Here is a 16,426-nt window from a genome sequence, read left to right on the forward strand (position 1 = left end):
ATTAGTGGCACTGCTCAGGATTCACGGCTTGGCACGGTTACGTTTGCTTAAAGATGAAGGCAGATTTTAAAGATGGAAGATGCTTCCCATACAAAACCCAGTGGTCCAGACCCTGGGGTCAGAGCAGAAAGGTCTGTTTGATGAGATCCTGTGTCTCACATGCTACTAATAAAAATTAAAAGCAAAATAAATTTATATTTGAGAAATTCAGGGTTAATCAAGGCTAAGCATGCTTCTCTCGCACTAGATTTCTCTAAGCCTTCAATATTTTAGTGTGTATGGGAGTTTCCTTAGTTACTAGGCCTCTGAGCTGTGTGTTCTGGAGAGATGGTGTTGACTATGGCTGCATCCTTGAGTTTCAAGGCAGCACCATTTGGTGAATGCAGAGATGAAATATTATAATCCCTGGTTTACAGACAAGGAAGGTGAGGCCGTGGAGATTACATTTCAGAAAGCGATGGAGACCTGAGGTCCCCATCTTCGAAGCACCAGCTCTTGGTTCGTACCCTGCAAGTGTCTCCCACTTCAAACGTTTCTGAGAACCTTACCCATGTTCTCTGTCGCCTCGGGCAGGACACACAGACACTCACAAGCCGGCAGTACCTGATACAAAGGCATGCAGATGCTGTCAATCCACTCCAGCTGCAAGCGAGGCAGTTCGTCTTTCCGGTTCCGGTCAAAAATAGCCTAGAGGAGAAAAGCAGAAGCCTGGCCTTTATCCACTGTCGCTTTGTCAAATGGCGCGTCAGATGTCACCAGCTGAGTAGTTCACAAATCACCAGTCTTACACACAGCCTCTCTCCCTTTCTCTATGATGAGAAATAAAGTATTTTCACAGATCTCCTAAGATGAGATTTGCAAGTGAATTTGTTTGAACTTTATGGCGTTCAGCTCCTCGGGGGCCAAAAGCTGTCTGCAGGTACAGGTAATGGTTACTAAATCAAGTCAGCAGGTCACTGGGAACTGGGTGAAGTCAAGGGGAAGGAGGTACATCTTTTTGCCACAAAAATAATGCAGGTTTTTACTTCTGCGGGGAGAAGATGCCCGAGATTGGAAAAGAGCCTTAGCAGCAGGGTTTCTTCTCTTTTTTCCCTCTTATGAAACATAAATTATTTTATGAGATTTTAAGGTTGGGCGCTGGTGCGGCAACCACGTGATTTCTCGTAAGGTTCTGCTATATTAGCAGAGTACTGAGAACTTGCTCTGGACGGATGGTGGGGGCAGGCATGCATCCTTTCTTCAGCCCAGCCTTTAAATTTTATGACATTATTACGCTTGATATAATTTTTGCGTATTTCTAAAAGCTAGAGTGATTTATTTCTATCGGGAAGACTTTGGTCAACAGGAATTAGAGGGTTAAAATGAATTCCTTTAATAAACAGTTAATTCAACTCCAGGGAGAATGTCCTTCCTTTTGTTCTTAAAAAGTAAGGGGCCTATGACGTTACCTTCTGCCCGCTGACCAGGAAGAGGGCACTGCCTCGTTAGAATTTGTCTTGCCTTATTGAAAGGCGAGGTAAAATGTGGCACCCACATCATTCTGGTGTCTATGGCAGTCATAAGGGCAAGTTCAAGCCTCATCCTTAGTCCTGAGATGTTGGGAAGGTTGCATCCTTCAGACTGATGATCCACAAAGGGAGTGTAGAGACAACGCTAGGTACCAAATCTGAGGAAACCATCTCTACCTACAATAGGCAGAAAGCCACTGAATTCCACAGACCCTGCTCATCTTTTCCAAGAGATGCCTGGAATTCAGGGAATGTACTGGAGAAAATGAGAGTTCTTCTGAAATACATAAAGCTTGCTTAAGAAATGTCCCTTTAAAAATGTCTGTGTGTCTATACGTCTTGTGTCTTTATAACAAAACACCCGAGACTGGGAGCAACTTGACAAAGAAAAAGGTTTGTTTGGCTCACAGTTCTGGAGGCTGGAGGGCCTGCGTCTGTTGGCGGCCTTCTTACTGAAAGACCTGAGAGTCTCAGGACACCATAAAGCACGAGACAAAGAGCACACATTTGTGTCTTCCGGTGCCTCTCCCCTTCCTATAATCTACTCTAATTTGATCATGGGGCTCCCCGGGGACTCATGAACTTCTCTGGTCCCTATAACCTCCAAAGACCACGCCTCTCCCCACCAGAGTGGGATAGAGCTTCCAACCTCTCAACACTCACACTGGGGACTGAGCTGCAGCACAGGAAACCTCAGGATGTGGGACCACGCCCCAACCACAGCAGTCTATTCTCTCTATAGTTCTTTTTCTACTTGAGCTATTTATTTAGTTCATTTAAATGGAGTCATACGGCCGTGGCCTTTCAGGACTGGCTTCTTTCACGTAGCGTGATACTCAAGGTGTATCGAGGCAGCAAGTGCCCAGCATTTCACGCACTCATTTTTGCCGCATTGTATGTCAAGGCAGAGATCTATGACCTTTTGCTTATTAATTCATCAGTTGACGGGCATTTGCGTTGTTCACACTTTTTGGGTGCTAGGAGTAAAGCTGGTGTGAACAGCTGTGCACAAGTTTTTGTATGGGTGTGGTTTCTTTTTATTTCCTTTGGGGATAAACCTAGAAGTGAATGGGTTATATGGCAACTCCAGGCCAAGTTTATTATATTCGACCTTGTTTTTCACATTGAGGATGACGATGGCATAGCAGGCAGGTGGAGGCCAGAGGACAGCTGTCGGGAGTAGGTTCTCTCCTTTTACCGTGGGATCTGGGATTCCACTCGACAGCAAGTGCTATGCTTGCTGAACCTTCTCGCCAGCCCTCTAGGTCTAACTTTTTGAGGATTCCAGACTTGATATTCAAAGTAGCTGCACTAGTTTGCATTCCTTCCTGCATCTCACTGTCTGGGCTTCTCTGGAAACTTACAGGGCTGGTATCGTCTGTCTTTTTAGTAGTAGCCTGTAGTAATACGAGCGGCGGCGGGGCTGCGTCCCCAGCACCCCGGCTGCCTGGCTAGCTCAGTCGGTAGAGCATGAGACTCTTAATCTCAGGGTCGTGGGTTCGAGCCCCACGTTGGGCGCCAAAATGAAGGCGTAAGTCACAAACAATGCCACACCAGTTTGGAATTATGATTAATAGGGTGGTATTTATTTAAAGGGGAAAAATCTTACAGATCACTGTCCCAGGCAACAGCCCTCTATGCAACCAGGAAGGGAGTCTAGTTGCCCGGCAGAGCAGGAAGTGAAGAGAGAGAGGAGAGGGAAGTGGCCGCTTTTTTAAAGGGAGAGAGACCACGTCCCAATGGGCTGGTATCTCAGCAGCTATAGACTGGAGGAGTGGGAGGACCTCCCGCAACAGTAGCCTGTGTGTGAGGTGGCGCCTCACTGTGACCGCAATCTGCATTTGTGTCTTTATTGTCTATGTGCTTGTTCATGGGTATGCTCAGAAGTGATATGCTTGGGTAGACACCCCTTCCCAATCTTCAGCTGCATTGTCTCATTGTTATAAGAGTTATTCTAATGTTCTAACTATGAGGCCCATGTCAGATGCACAGTTTGCAAATAATTCCTCTTATTCTGTAGGTTGTCCCTTTGTTTTCCTTATAGCATCCTTTGGCGCAGACATATTTTAAGCTTTGATAACGTCCTATTTAATTTGAAAACAAAGAAAAGAAAACGGTTTGAAATGATTTGTTTTGGGGAGTTTGAAAGCTTGGAACTGAAAAATAAGAGCTAGCTTGCTCCATGAGGCTGGACAGCTTGACTTTAACGCTAGGCTGTTATTTCTGCTCTAAAGTGGGCATGAGTGACATGCCCGCGCTGGCTCTGAGATGTCCCTTGCGCCTGCTTCTTTGTCCCGCTGTGGGTGCCGGGAAATGCTTGTTCAGCAGTCTCAGTCAGAAACCTGGGATCACGGTGGCTAGCATTCTTATTTAGTTAAAGTCCTAAGCTTTCGGGACTTCTCCAAACCCCTTCTCGGCCTTTCCCATTTCAAGCCGTGGTTTGGAGCTACCGTGATGGTGAAAGGAACGGCTTACCGAGGGAGTGAGCTTGAGTTCCGACCTCTCCCGATCTCCTTGTTCAAAGAACTCGCTGGTTACAAGTTCAGCCACCTGAAACACAGAAGCATTTTAAGATGTTTGTAGTGTAGGACACCATGAGACTCGGAAGTGATTTCTGGCTTACGTGCAGAGAAATGTTCTTATTTTGAAGAGCATGGCCTTCGGGCTGTCCGAATCTGTACTGAAAGCACTAATTTACGGTAGGCCCCAATTGTTATTCTTCTTAACAGACTGCACCACTTCCGCTCCACTGTACCCATAATGCAATGCTCCATCCCTAATCGCAGGCACCTGCAACCCCGCCCCCTACATTCACCCGTGACTTGGATGATCCAGAGACACATTTTAAAGGCGTCTGAGGTTCTCGGGATCATTGTAGAAAGAGAGCTGATAGAACAGACAAATGCCAATTGGGCATTTCTGAGGACACTAGGTGTGCAGCTAGCGAGTCTCTGAATGAACTCACTGGAATTGTAGTATATTGGAAGACTTGGTGTGTGGGGGAGTGCTAGCCTAGATCCCCCAAACTGATTTTTCTCCATTTTAATGCTCTTACAGAAGAGAAGAATCTTATGCCCTATAAAAGCGAGATGGTTTAATTTGGTCAGGTACATAGAGTCAAGATAATTTTCCTAAATCAGATCTGGTGTCCTGGGTCTATAATCATGGCTACTCGGGATTCAGAGGCAGTGTCTGCCTGCTTATAGTGAACTCAAAAATACCCTATGAAATTTAGTAAGAATAGGTCTCAAACAGGGAAAAGAGGCCTGGGGATAGAGTGCACACTTGATGTACATATGGTCCAAGCATTATGAAAAATGGTTATTTATATGTACCTGAAGAGATGGATAATAAAATTTAAAGACAACGTCAAACTTAAATGTGTACCTATATAACCACAGTTAAAACAAGAGAAGCAATATTTAAAAACGCAAATATCCAGTGAGGTCAGATTTCTAATGTTTCTGGTAAGAAGCATGGGTCATAGTCAAGAACTCAGCGACTTGGAAGTAATAAGAAGTGATTCAGAAAGCCATCCGTGTCCCCCTGGTTGTGGGTTCTCCCCTCTCTAGCCTCAGCCCCTACCTTTGATTTCCACTCTCTGAACTCTTTTCCCCTCTGACCTGGCTTCTAAAGGAGAAGCAGTCTCCTTTAGTGTCATTAACCAGGCTCCAGGAACCCCCCCCCCCCCCCTTGCTCGGTTGCCTCTGAAGTATCTTTTTTTGTTAAGATTTATTTATTATTGTGTATACAGTGTTCTACCAGAATAGGGCACCGTATCTCATTATAGATGGTTATAAGCCACCATGTGGTTACTGGGAATTGAACTCAGGTCCTCTGGAAGGGAAGAACAGCCAGTGCTCTTAACCTCTGAACTATCTTCCCACAGTGAAACTGTGTGTCTTTTGCATTAGCATAAATGCATACAAGGTGCTCTGAGCAGGAATCCTGTGTACTCCCTGGAAAACAAAGGCACTATCCGGAACTCTTGATCTTCCTCTCCTAGAGCAACCTTGCCCAGTCCCCTCTGCTCCCCTCAGAGTTTGACTTAAACCCCTGGCTTATTTGTACTTTAAAACCCCATCAAGATCATCAAGTGGCTCCTGATTGGATGTTTCATTAAAGAAGGATGTGGAAGGGGGGGAATGGGAGGAGCCACTGAAGAAACCCATGTACTTCAAGTCATGTTCCTGAAGAAAGATGAGTGGAAAAAAAAACCACAGCTACGATGCATTCTGAGAAGGATTATTAAAAATAAAATGAATGTCTAGGAAGGGGGATTGTCACAATTTTAAGGCCAATCTGAACTACAATATCAGATTCTATCTCAAAATACGTTTTTAAGGGCTTAGTGATTAAGAGAGACTGCTCTTTCAGAGGACAGAAGTTCGAATCCCAGTACCCACGTGGTTGCTAACCAGTGTCCGTAACTCCAGTTCAAGGGATTCAAAGCCCTTTTCTGGTCTCTGGGTGCCATGAACTCACATGATACACAGATACACAGGTGGGAGAAACACCCACACATATAACATAAAATTAAATATTTTTATTTTTTGGTTTTTCGAGACAGGATTTCTCTGCAGCTTTGGAGCTTGTCCTGGAACTAGCTCTTATAAACCAGGCTGGCCTCGAACTCACAGAGATCCACCTGCCTTTGCCTCCCGAGTGCTGGGATTAAAGGCGTGTGCCACCACTGCCTGGCTCATAAAATTAATCTTAATTAAAACAAAACTATACATGTACATATTAATATAGATATATGCACAAGTGTGCATGTTTACATTTTAATTTTAAGAGTGTGCGTGTGTGTATTCGTTGGTGTGTGTGAGTGCAAGGATGTATGGGCACATGGGAAAGTCCATGCAGAAGCCAGAAGCAGGTGTCCAGTGTTTTCGTTGTTTTCCAATTGATCGAGGCAAAGCCTCTTGCGGGCCCCACCCTTGCCACTTCTGGCTGGTCTAGCTAGCCAGCTTGCTCTGGGGATGCCCTGGCCCCGCCTCCATGTGGTGCCGGGATCACAGGTGGCCAGCACTTCTGCCCCATTTTACACGGTGTCATGATTCTGTGCATGAGAGACCTTGGCAGGCGAGAGCCACGTCGTGGGGGCGGGGACCTTAAGACATAGATCAGCTTGGAGGCCAGGCAGCAGACAGACAGACGGACAGACAGGAGGCCTTACAGAAGACAGTCTCTCATGCAACTTTGCGCAGTTATCACCGAAAGAGAGTGAGCACGATCCCTAAAGAACGTATCATTTTGCGAGAAGTGATTGGCAAACAAAATGCTGACAGCGTACAATAATAGCTGCTGACTATTCCCCGGGCACTCTAGAGGAGAGCTCAGAAAGGATGAGCAGGTTTATAATGAGGGATGAGTGGGGACAGAAAAATCCAGTCTCGTGGAAACAACGATGAAGCTGCTGCTTGATTCCAAACTAGAATTATTAAAATTAAGGTATGCTTTAAATGGAAATATTAATTAAGACTCAGCTGTGAAATAAGAATCTCATTAATGGTGTGGCCAGCGTAGTTATGGATAAAATATCTGAATGAATTGGGTGACTTTCAGCAAATTCTTTTTAAAAATAAATTTAAATGACTTCTAAAAATGTGTGTGTGTGTGTGTGTGTGTGTGTGCGTGCGTGTTTACCACACTGCCTGTGGAGGTGGGGGGACAGCTTGCAGGAGCTGCTTTTTCTCTTTGCACCTATCTTATGGGTCTGGGGACTAGAACTCAGATCATCAGTCCTGTCATCAAGCGTCTTTACTTGATGAGCCATCTGGACCAGCTTTTTTTTTTTTAATCAGAAAAATATAGCTCAGAAAATAAATCAACTACATAGTTCTCTCACGAAAGCTGTGAGACCTCGGGTCCTCAGATGAGGACACAAGAGAGAAACAGGTGACATTCGTCTGTTCCTGAGTGCCAGGAAGCAAAAAGAATCTAAGATGTTCACATAGAGGAAACCACGGTGTTTTTGTTTTAGTTGAATGCTGAAGAGCTTCGTGCTGAAGAAACCGTAAGTCTGTGACTCTACGAAGCCAGTGTGCCACCTTCTTCAGGTGAGAAGTAGGCCGAGAAAGGTACCCAGCCTTCAAATAATGTCATAGGAGATCACGGGAAAGGAATCATTTTCCTACTGGAGCTAAAAAGCCATGGAAAGAAAGCCTGAGCGGTTGAAGCATCCCACAGGGAGCCAGGCCCACTGCTGGTGGAGACTTCATGGTGAATGCCTGGAAGGCTCAGGATCTCCACGGACCATTGGTCTCGAATGTCCTTTATCTCCTCCCTTGCAGACTGGGAGGGCTGTGGTGGTATTCTGTGTGTGGAGGTGGCTGTCTGATGCTGTATTCAAGGCATGTTTAGGTCCTTAAGTTACACCCAGACCTGTAGTAGAGATTCTAGACTGGGAGCCTGATGCCCTGACTGATAGGCCACCCCACTTACCTTCCCCGGGGAAAGAATGAGTATGCTTTGTCTAGAAGGACTCTGAGTGACATTTCTGGTGATTTTTAAGGGCAGACTGTACTATTTACATTCTCACAAATGATTTCTGACTTTCTTCTGGCTGGGCATAGACATGGATTGTAGCTTCTGGCAGAGTACTCTCACGTGAAAAGTCTGGACCGGTGGATTACCGAAGGCATTTCATTTCTACTGTCAGCTCCTCGGTCGGTCCATCAGCTCAGTCCAGGATGAGAGCAGAGGTGCCCATCACTACGAGTGTGGCCCAACGAAGAATTGTAAACTCGCTTAGAACATGAGATTTTTGTTGTTGTTGTAACTTTACTGCCTGGTTCTTGGCATGAGTTTTGCAAGCGACACTGTCATGACGTAGTATCAAAAGGTTAGACCTGTGTAAGCCATGATGTTTAAAAGTGCAGGTGGTTCCAGGCTGAGGAGAGAAGCTTGGCCGTGTGTGAATGAGAGTGTGGGTCTGATATGCTGGGATCTACTTTATGTGTTTTGGTTTGTAAGTTTTCTCCTCGGAAGTCTGTGCCGTCTCAGCTTTCCCCACGGCTGTTAACCATACTCCAGTTCCAGCCATGGCTTTTGCAGCCCCTCAGCCCTCTTCCTTCTGTCCCTGCGCTCCTGCCCTCTGTTTCCTGGAGGTCTTACATCTTGTACATCTGTGTCTTGTTCACACTCCAGCCCCTTGTCTCTCCAATCCAAGAACAAGTTCTGGATTCAAACTCAAAGCTTACATCTAGTGTGAGCTTGTATATCTTGGCTAGTCTTTTATTCAGATTTCTGTCCCTTTCCCAGGGTGGAGGTCACCAATGTCTGTGTCCCCGGAAGTAGTCCATTGGTGAAGGACTCCTGGTCTGAATGGTTACTGCGTCAGTCCGAGGGCAGTGACCCTCAAGGACACAAAGAGGAGAAGAGCAATGGTGAAGGACTCCTGGTCTGAAAGGTTACTGCGTCAGTCCGAGGGCAGTGACCCTCAAGGACACAAAGAGGAGAAGAGCAATGGTGAAGGACTCCTGGTCTGAATGGTTACTGCGTCAGTCCGAGGGCAGTGACCCTCAAGGACACAAAGAGGAGAAGAGCAATGGTGAAGGACTCCTGGTCTGAAAGGTTACTGCGTCAGTCCGAGGGCAGTGACCCTCAAGGACACAAAGAGGAGAAGAGCAATGGTGAAGGACTCCTGGTCTGAATGGTTACTGCGTCAGTCCGAGGGCAGTGACCCTCAAGGACACAAAGAGGAGAAGAGCAATGGTGAAGGACTCCTGGTCTGAAAGGTTACTGCGTCAGTCCGAGGGCAGTGACCCTCAAGGACACAAAGAGGAGAAGAGCAATGGTGAAGGACTCCTGGTCTGAATGGTTACTGCGTCAGTCCGAGGGCAGTGACCCTCAAGGACACAAAGAGGAGAAGAGCAAGTCTGTCTATGTCAGCGTCTGCTCTCTATAGAAGACCTTGGGCTGCTTAGCCTTGCTAAGCCCCATGTCAGCAGCTGCTCTCTATAGGAGACCTTGGGCTGCTTAGCCTTGCTAAGCCCCATCCTTCCCATTTGAGAAGTGAATGAATTTCTTAAAACTCCAAAAACCTCACTCCAAACTCTGGGGCTAAGACAACAGGAAGTTCTTCTTGCATAGTTCTTGGGGCCAGTGGTTCACACCAGGGTGATGGGCAGAAGCCCAGGGGTTGGCGTTGTGTCCTTCTGAAGACTCCGTCTGACCTTTGCCTCTTTTCAGCGTTTGGTAGCTGTTAGCACTTCTTGGGGTGTAGACATGATCACTTCAGTATTTGTTGGACTCTCACGTTGCCTTCTCTTCTGAACCCTGAGCTTTCTCTGCTCTTTAACAAGGACATTTGTGATGGGAGTTAGGACCCATCTGGATGGTCCAGGTTCTTCTCCCTCAGCAAATCCTTACATCTACTCTTGCAAGCAGAAAACTGTTCTTTTCTTCTCAGGGAATGGTTATAGGTTTCTGGGATCATGACACGATATCTCTGTGTTGTGGTTACTCAGCCTTTGTACTAACTACCTATCATACATGAAATGAAACATCACAGACAAAAAAATCATTTATTATTATATGAATATACCTTATCTCCCCCATAAAAGGTATCGCACAAAACTTAGCGAGTTTGTTGTTGACTGGTCCTGCACTCAGGAGGCTGAGGCAGGAGCATTACTTGAGCCAAAGAATTTTAGAGCAGCCTCGAGAATATAGAGTTATCCTGCCTCAAGAAAAACAATACAAATAAGATTAAGTTAAAGAGGGGGAGGAAACCTAAAAAGCTATTGACCCCTCTTAGTAAACAAGGATCTTGGTAGTCAAGCAGCCAGGGAGCTATTATAATATTATATTTAATTATATATTGAATATAATATTATATTATATTCAAAACTACCATTGCATAAGAAATAATGCAATGCTTGGGTGCTTTGAGAAACTGTAAAATAACTATTAGTCTTGATAAAAAATTAAATGGGACACAGCACGCATTGGCAATAGAGCCCTCTGATGCTTAACTAGTACTTTAAAACAGAACAGATTTTCACTTTTCCTATTTTCTTTTTCATGAGTGATAAACAGGATCTTTTGCTAACACAAGATTACTTATTCAAAAACAGTATTTTTTTTTTTCTATGAACCGTTTGCCCTCAGGATGGTCAAAGGGTTCTTCAGATTTAGCACGTTACAAAAATCTTGCAGCCAGAAATAGCATTGTTCAGTGGAAGCACAGGAAGAAAGATTGTGGGGTAAGATGGCCTTCCGACTTGGCCGGCTGTGGTTCCATGCCAGGCCGGCACCTAGGCAAAGACTGTTCTCCGTGCTCAGCCCCGCCCCCGTCAGTCTCTCCTCTGCTGAGCTCCGCCATTAATCACTTGCCTGTCTGGAGATCTCCCACGGTTTGGTCACGGCTCCAAGGTCACAGGCTGTCATTAACATTGATCTGAAAAACAGAACCGAACAGCCTGAACGCTCCTCTGCTGCATTCCTAAACAAACTCACCCTAGATCCATAAATAAATAACACGGAACCGGGGTCAGCCCACGTCTTCCCTCCACAAGGGGCCACGTTGTTTAAAGTCGCTCGGTTGTGCCTCTCCCAGGCAGCCACCGCTGCCTGCAACACAAAGACCTCTCACATCCTCCCGGGTCGCCTTTTTGTTTCGTCTGCAGCAAATTGAGGAGAGCAGGAGAGCCCTCTGTCTACACCTGAGGCAAGCAGGCTGTGGCTACCCCCCAGCTTAGCCGTAAGCAAGGCGATCAGTATATCACCCTGCGTGGCTGACTTAACACGGGCGACAAAGGAGAGAAATCCACACCACAGAGGAGAGATACACGCTGTGTAGGGCACTCTTTTAAGTTCACAGCTCCACAGAGCCAAGATTTCCCCGAGGGAGCCACACTGTGTCACTTGGGTTACTACCTGGCGGCCACTGCTTTATTCACATTCTCAAAAAACAAACGAACAAACCAACAAACCAAACCATACCCAGCTAAGGCGTTCCTTAATCTTGCAAGCTAAAACACAGGCACAACAAACGCGAATCAGGTTTTCCAGAGGTGGATTTAACTAAGTTTCACACTGAACCGTGGAAACACTGGAGATAACTCAAATCATTGATAGAGAGTATTATCAGATGTGGCGGGTGGGCTCCCGTCCGCTGTTTTTCAGCTAACAATAGGAGCGCCTGGTGGAGAGTAAACAGCACCAGCCGGAGCCCTGGGAGGTGCGCTGGCTGGCTGCTTTTGAAGAAAGAATGTGTTGTGAAAGGTCAGAGGGCCATCCTGCTGTCAGCTAGACTTTTAAACCCTGCTGGATCTCAATGTCTTGGAAACAGGTCTGCTGCCCAGATGGTAGAGCAGGATTGGAGTGGGCAGGGTCCCAGCTAACAATGGGTCATTCACTGCGAGCCAGGCAGGGCCAGCCTCAGCCAGCCCCTTGGACCAGAGCACTATCCAAACACCCCTATGCTAAGCTTGTGCGAAGGGGGACAGCTTGGTCTGTTGTTGGGCTCTGATCCTCTGCAGCAGCATTTGGCAGTGCTGGCTTTCCCCCTGCTTCTGTCCTAGGGCCTTTCCTAGCTAAAGGACTGACCGCTGGCTGACAAAACCTTCACTGTGGCCTCCGAGAGGGACCCTATTCTTATTTACAGACCAAAGCACAGAGAGATTAAGTAACAGTCTCAAGGAGAATAAGGGGTTCAGGATGCTGCGTTTATTACAAAGCTACCATACTGCTCCACACACTCTGAGGGTCTCATTTTAAGTTCTGTGAGTGCAGCCGGGAGCATGACCATGGGTTACACCCCAGAGGTGTCTACTGCACAGGGAAGCATCCCTGTGAAGCTGCTCACTCCGACAAATTGGGAGAATTACTTAGGTTCTGTTCAGCTGATCATCTGACTTTTCCAATGTACACAGAAAAAGCATGGCTAAAATGTCCAATAATGCAAAGTGTACCCAAATGCGTGCTTTTTCTTACCGAAACACATCACGGTGGCTTTTGATGTTCCAATCGTAGTCTCCTTTGCTGACAAGCTCAAAGAACTCAGTTCTTCTCCTGCAGGGAAATCAAATGAAAGAAGGGGAGAAACCCCTGGAATGAAATTTCTCAGTCTGTGGAGTGACATAAACACATTTGTGGGGAAAATATAAGACCACCTGAACTCAGTAACTCAATATTTGAAATCACGAGGCTAAAGAACTATCAAAATAAATCACTTGAAAATGTTGAGACATCAAGAGGAAGCTGCAATCATTCCTAAATGTACTTACAACAAAGGACAGTATAGATCCATGAAACAGAACACAGTGCAGACAGTGTGTTGTGAAGCCGCCGTGACAATGGAAGTCAGAGGAGGCAGGCAAGGACAGACAAAAAAGGAGACTTCAGAGGGTTCTCTCATCACCCCACACGGGACACTCAAGACAAGATAAACTCCTTGGCAGTAAATTCAAGATGAAGATTTGTTTTCCAGCTCAGAAGAATAACAATTTCGCAACCTCGGTGTTTAAGCTCATAGGGTAGAGGGTCAAGCAGTAGCCATGTCTAAACTGTAGCTCATTTGTCTACTTGCTGTACTTGCCTGCAGGGAGTTACTAAAGCCTTTGGAGCCTCCATTTCCTAAGGAACAATTTGGGTATTTCGTTTGCTAACTCACAGACTTACTGGGGGGATTAAATGAGACGGCTGGCGTGTATAAGCAAGTAGCACAATGCATAAGTGTTTTACACACACACATACACACACCCAGACACCCACACACACCATGCCTAAGCCTATACGTCTCCCGATGTATGGGAAGGACAAAGGAGGTATATCTTAAAGTTATGAATACAGGGAAATTCATTCCTTGTTTTGAAACCTTACACAACCTGTCATTTTTGTCACGACAAAGAGAGAGAACTGAGTGTGGACATCACGAGCATTCTAAGAATCAGTCCCCAAGTTTTCACCCTCTTGGCATTTACTAATGAGAGTACTTTAAAGACTGGGACAAGTATCTTTTCAAATCTCAGCCCACAGGTGTCTTGAGGTCGCTCCATGGCCCCCTTTAGAGCTTTAAAAACAGTGTAAGATTTACCCTAGAAAAGTCCGATCAGGTATTCTAGCCTGGACTCTAACTGGTACAAACTAAAGAGCACAGGACGTTGTATGAAGGAAGAGCACAGTAAGCCGGACCTGGTGTCCTAGGCCCTTCAACCCAGCCACACGGGAGGCAAAGCAGAAGGATTGTGTGTTCAAGGCCTCCCTAGGTTACATAGCAAGTTCAAGGTCACCCTGGGCAACTTATAGGGAACTTTTCTTTAAAAATGCCAAGAAGAAAAGGGCTTGGGAGATAGTTCACTGTTGGGAGTGGCCTAACATGCGCAAGTTCTGGGTTCTGTGTCCAGCACCGTGGGGGAAAAGTTCTGTGGAAGGGATGTGCCATCTTTGATACAGAGTGGAGGTGTATTGTGGAGTTGGCTACATCACTGCAAGAAAAATCCCCTTTTATTCTTTATTGTTTGAGAATTTCATACAATCATAGAATGCGATTTGAGAAAAATTTATCCCCAATTCCCTTCAATTCTTCCTTTAGCCCTCCCACTACCTTTCAAATCCTCTTTCAAAAGCGCCCATCTCTGGCCAGCAGTTAATGAAAACTTGCTGCCCAGCCTGGCAAACTGGTTTGAAGCCCTCACCCTACTTCGTGGAAGGAGAAAACCCGACTCTTACAAGTCGTCCTCTGACCTTCACGGCAGGCTGTGCGGGCTGTTCCCGCCACGCCCACTTAAGTACGTAAATGCCAACAGCCCCAGGTCTCCCATGTGCAACTGAGTAGCATCACCTGAACAAATTCTCCAATGATAAAACGTTTAATAGTTAGAGCTTCAAGTGAGAAAGTCTTAGAATCACCGAAACCAAACTCAGTCATGGGATTAAAATGACATGAACAGAGCTAGCGTTCATCATGTTGGGAAGAAAGGCAACATTTTCTATCCCAAAGGATGGTGGATAGAAGAGGGAGCTGAGAGATCTTTTCATAGGACATAAAAAATGTAGCAAATTAATTCAATGTTTCTCCACGGCCAAAGTGGAACTATTTCTTGACAGACTGCATTTCCTCTGCCCTCATAAACTTTGGCTATAACCGCCAAAGATAAAAGAAAATATTCCTGCAGATGATAATCTTTGCAAGTTAAACTTGAGAAGTCGAGGGCTGTGTCTAGTATGCACCAGGCCCTGGGTTGGAAACCCTTGGTTTGGTTTTCATTACCACAAATACATCACCAGAGAACATGAGAATGGTTTTAAACATTTGAGAGAAATCTGCTCTGATTCTCTTACTTTTCAGTTGAGGAAATTCAAGATGAAGGAAAGTGAAGTTATCTTCCCCACAGTCTTAAGGCCAGTCTGTTGGGACCAGGTAGCCCTTGGTGTTGTGAGTTTATGCTCAGTCTCAGCTGCCAAGCTTCACGGAAGATGATGAGATCATAGGATGCTGGGTCTAGACAGTACCAATCCTGACAGAAACTTCTGTCACCAACAGAATGGAGAAGGGGGGCTCCAAAGGGGGCTGCGGCTGTCCTATGTCAGGTGGTTCACAGCTGCAGGCGCTGTTTCTGCCCTCTCTCTCTCTGTGACAACACTAACAAAGCAGCATGGGAAATTCCCTGTGTATTTGGGAGATGAGTCTAATCCCCCCGTAGCTGGCTCTTTCAGCATCTATAGGTATCTGTGCGTATAGATGGCACAGTCAGCGGCATGTAGGAAATGATATGAGAGAGGAACACTTCCAGGAACAAGAGACTGTTAAAATGAATATTTAAAAACCCACAAAACTATATACTACCCTTGGACCAGACTTCTTTGTCACGGGGGAATATGTCATTAACTTCTCAGGCAGATTGTTGGGAACCCTGGCACTCAGGGATGATGCCAAGCGCCCTAGCTAGTGAAAAGCAACTTACTGGAAAATCTCATTTATAATCAGGTATGCTTTTATTAGGCTTTTATTCTGCTCTACTGACATATGTGCCACTCAGAAAAATAGCAGTCTTCAAAAAAAAGGGCATCATTCGAACAGAACTACTAAAATCATTCTCAAAAATAATCCCAGAGATTACCCATCCGGCATCCGTCACTGAGCTGAGAGCCTTCCTGGCTTGTGGATATCCTCAAGGCATTACAAGATGAGAAACTGTCATTTCTGTGTACATTTTTTATCGGTATTTTTGTAAATATATATATTTACAAAATATAGAATGTGTACGCGTATAATATCATGTACAAACATTGTATTTAGGTAATGCCTTTGAATCTTCAGGAAGTCTATGGAGGTGAGGCAGTTCTGTTGCTTCAGTGACAGGCAAAATTAGGTCTTCCCTACAATGCCAGCTCCAGACTCACCAGGTGGGGTCATGAAGTGGTATGAGTGGGCAGGCGACAGGATGGCACCTGTCCTTACAGTGTTCTCCCAGGAAGCCATGTATCTACAGTTCATCTCAACCGCAGACCCCTGGACTGGTTTGATGGTTCGGTGGTGAAGAGCACTTGCTGCTCAATCAGATGGCATCGCCCACATAACAAGCTGGGTGTCCCACAGATGCCTGTGACTCCAAGAGATAAGGCATTCCCAGTGGCCTCTACCTAAACACACATCAGCTGCACACACGTTTGCTTACACACACACTGTATGCACACACCACGCACATATCAATTAACCAATCAACGGTTACATTTTAAATAAAATTAATCTCTTAAAATGTGGATCCTGAAAAGATTTCTGGACTTTGGCAAAACACCTTGGAAAGGGGACTAGAAAAGCAAAAGGTAGGTGACAATTTCAATGGTTATAACCAAAGGAAAAGTTTTCTTATTTTATTGTTTTCTTTTTGAGTCAGGAGTCTCAATACACAACCCACACTGGCCTCAGACCTGAGATTGCCCTGCCCTAGCCTTCTGAGGTCACA

General features: G+C 45.7%; 1 protein-coding gene across 1 annotated transcript in view; it reads right to left on the minus strand.

Moving 5' to 3' along the window:
- LOC121439071 (dual 3',5'-cyclic-AMP and -GMP phosphodiesterase 11A) overlaps positions 1–16,426 on the minus strand; it is a 282,745-nt gene that overhangs the window by 28,039 nt on the left and 238,280 nt on the right. The window contains exons 16-19 of the mRNA XM_041639564.1: positions 12,453–12,530; positions 10,851–10,914; positions 3,984–4,058; positions 604–687 (exon numbers count right to left, since the gene is read on the minus strand). Coding sequence (XP_041495498.1) covers positions 604–687; positions 3,984–4,058; positions 10,851–10,914; positions 12,453–12,530 — 301 coding nt within the window. The remainder of the gene's footprint in view (positions 1–603; positions 688–3,983; positions 4,059–10,850; positions 10,915–12,452; positions 12,531–16,426) is intronic.

This window comes from Microtus oregoni, unplaced genomic scaffold, assembly GCF_018167655.1.
Source record: "Microtus oregoni isolate MIOR12 unplaced genomic scaffold, Mior012 000060F_001, whole genome shotgun sequence".
NCBI lineage: Eukaryota > Metazoa > Chordata > Mammalia > Rodentia > Cricetidae > Microtus > Microtus oregoni.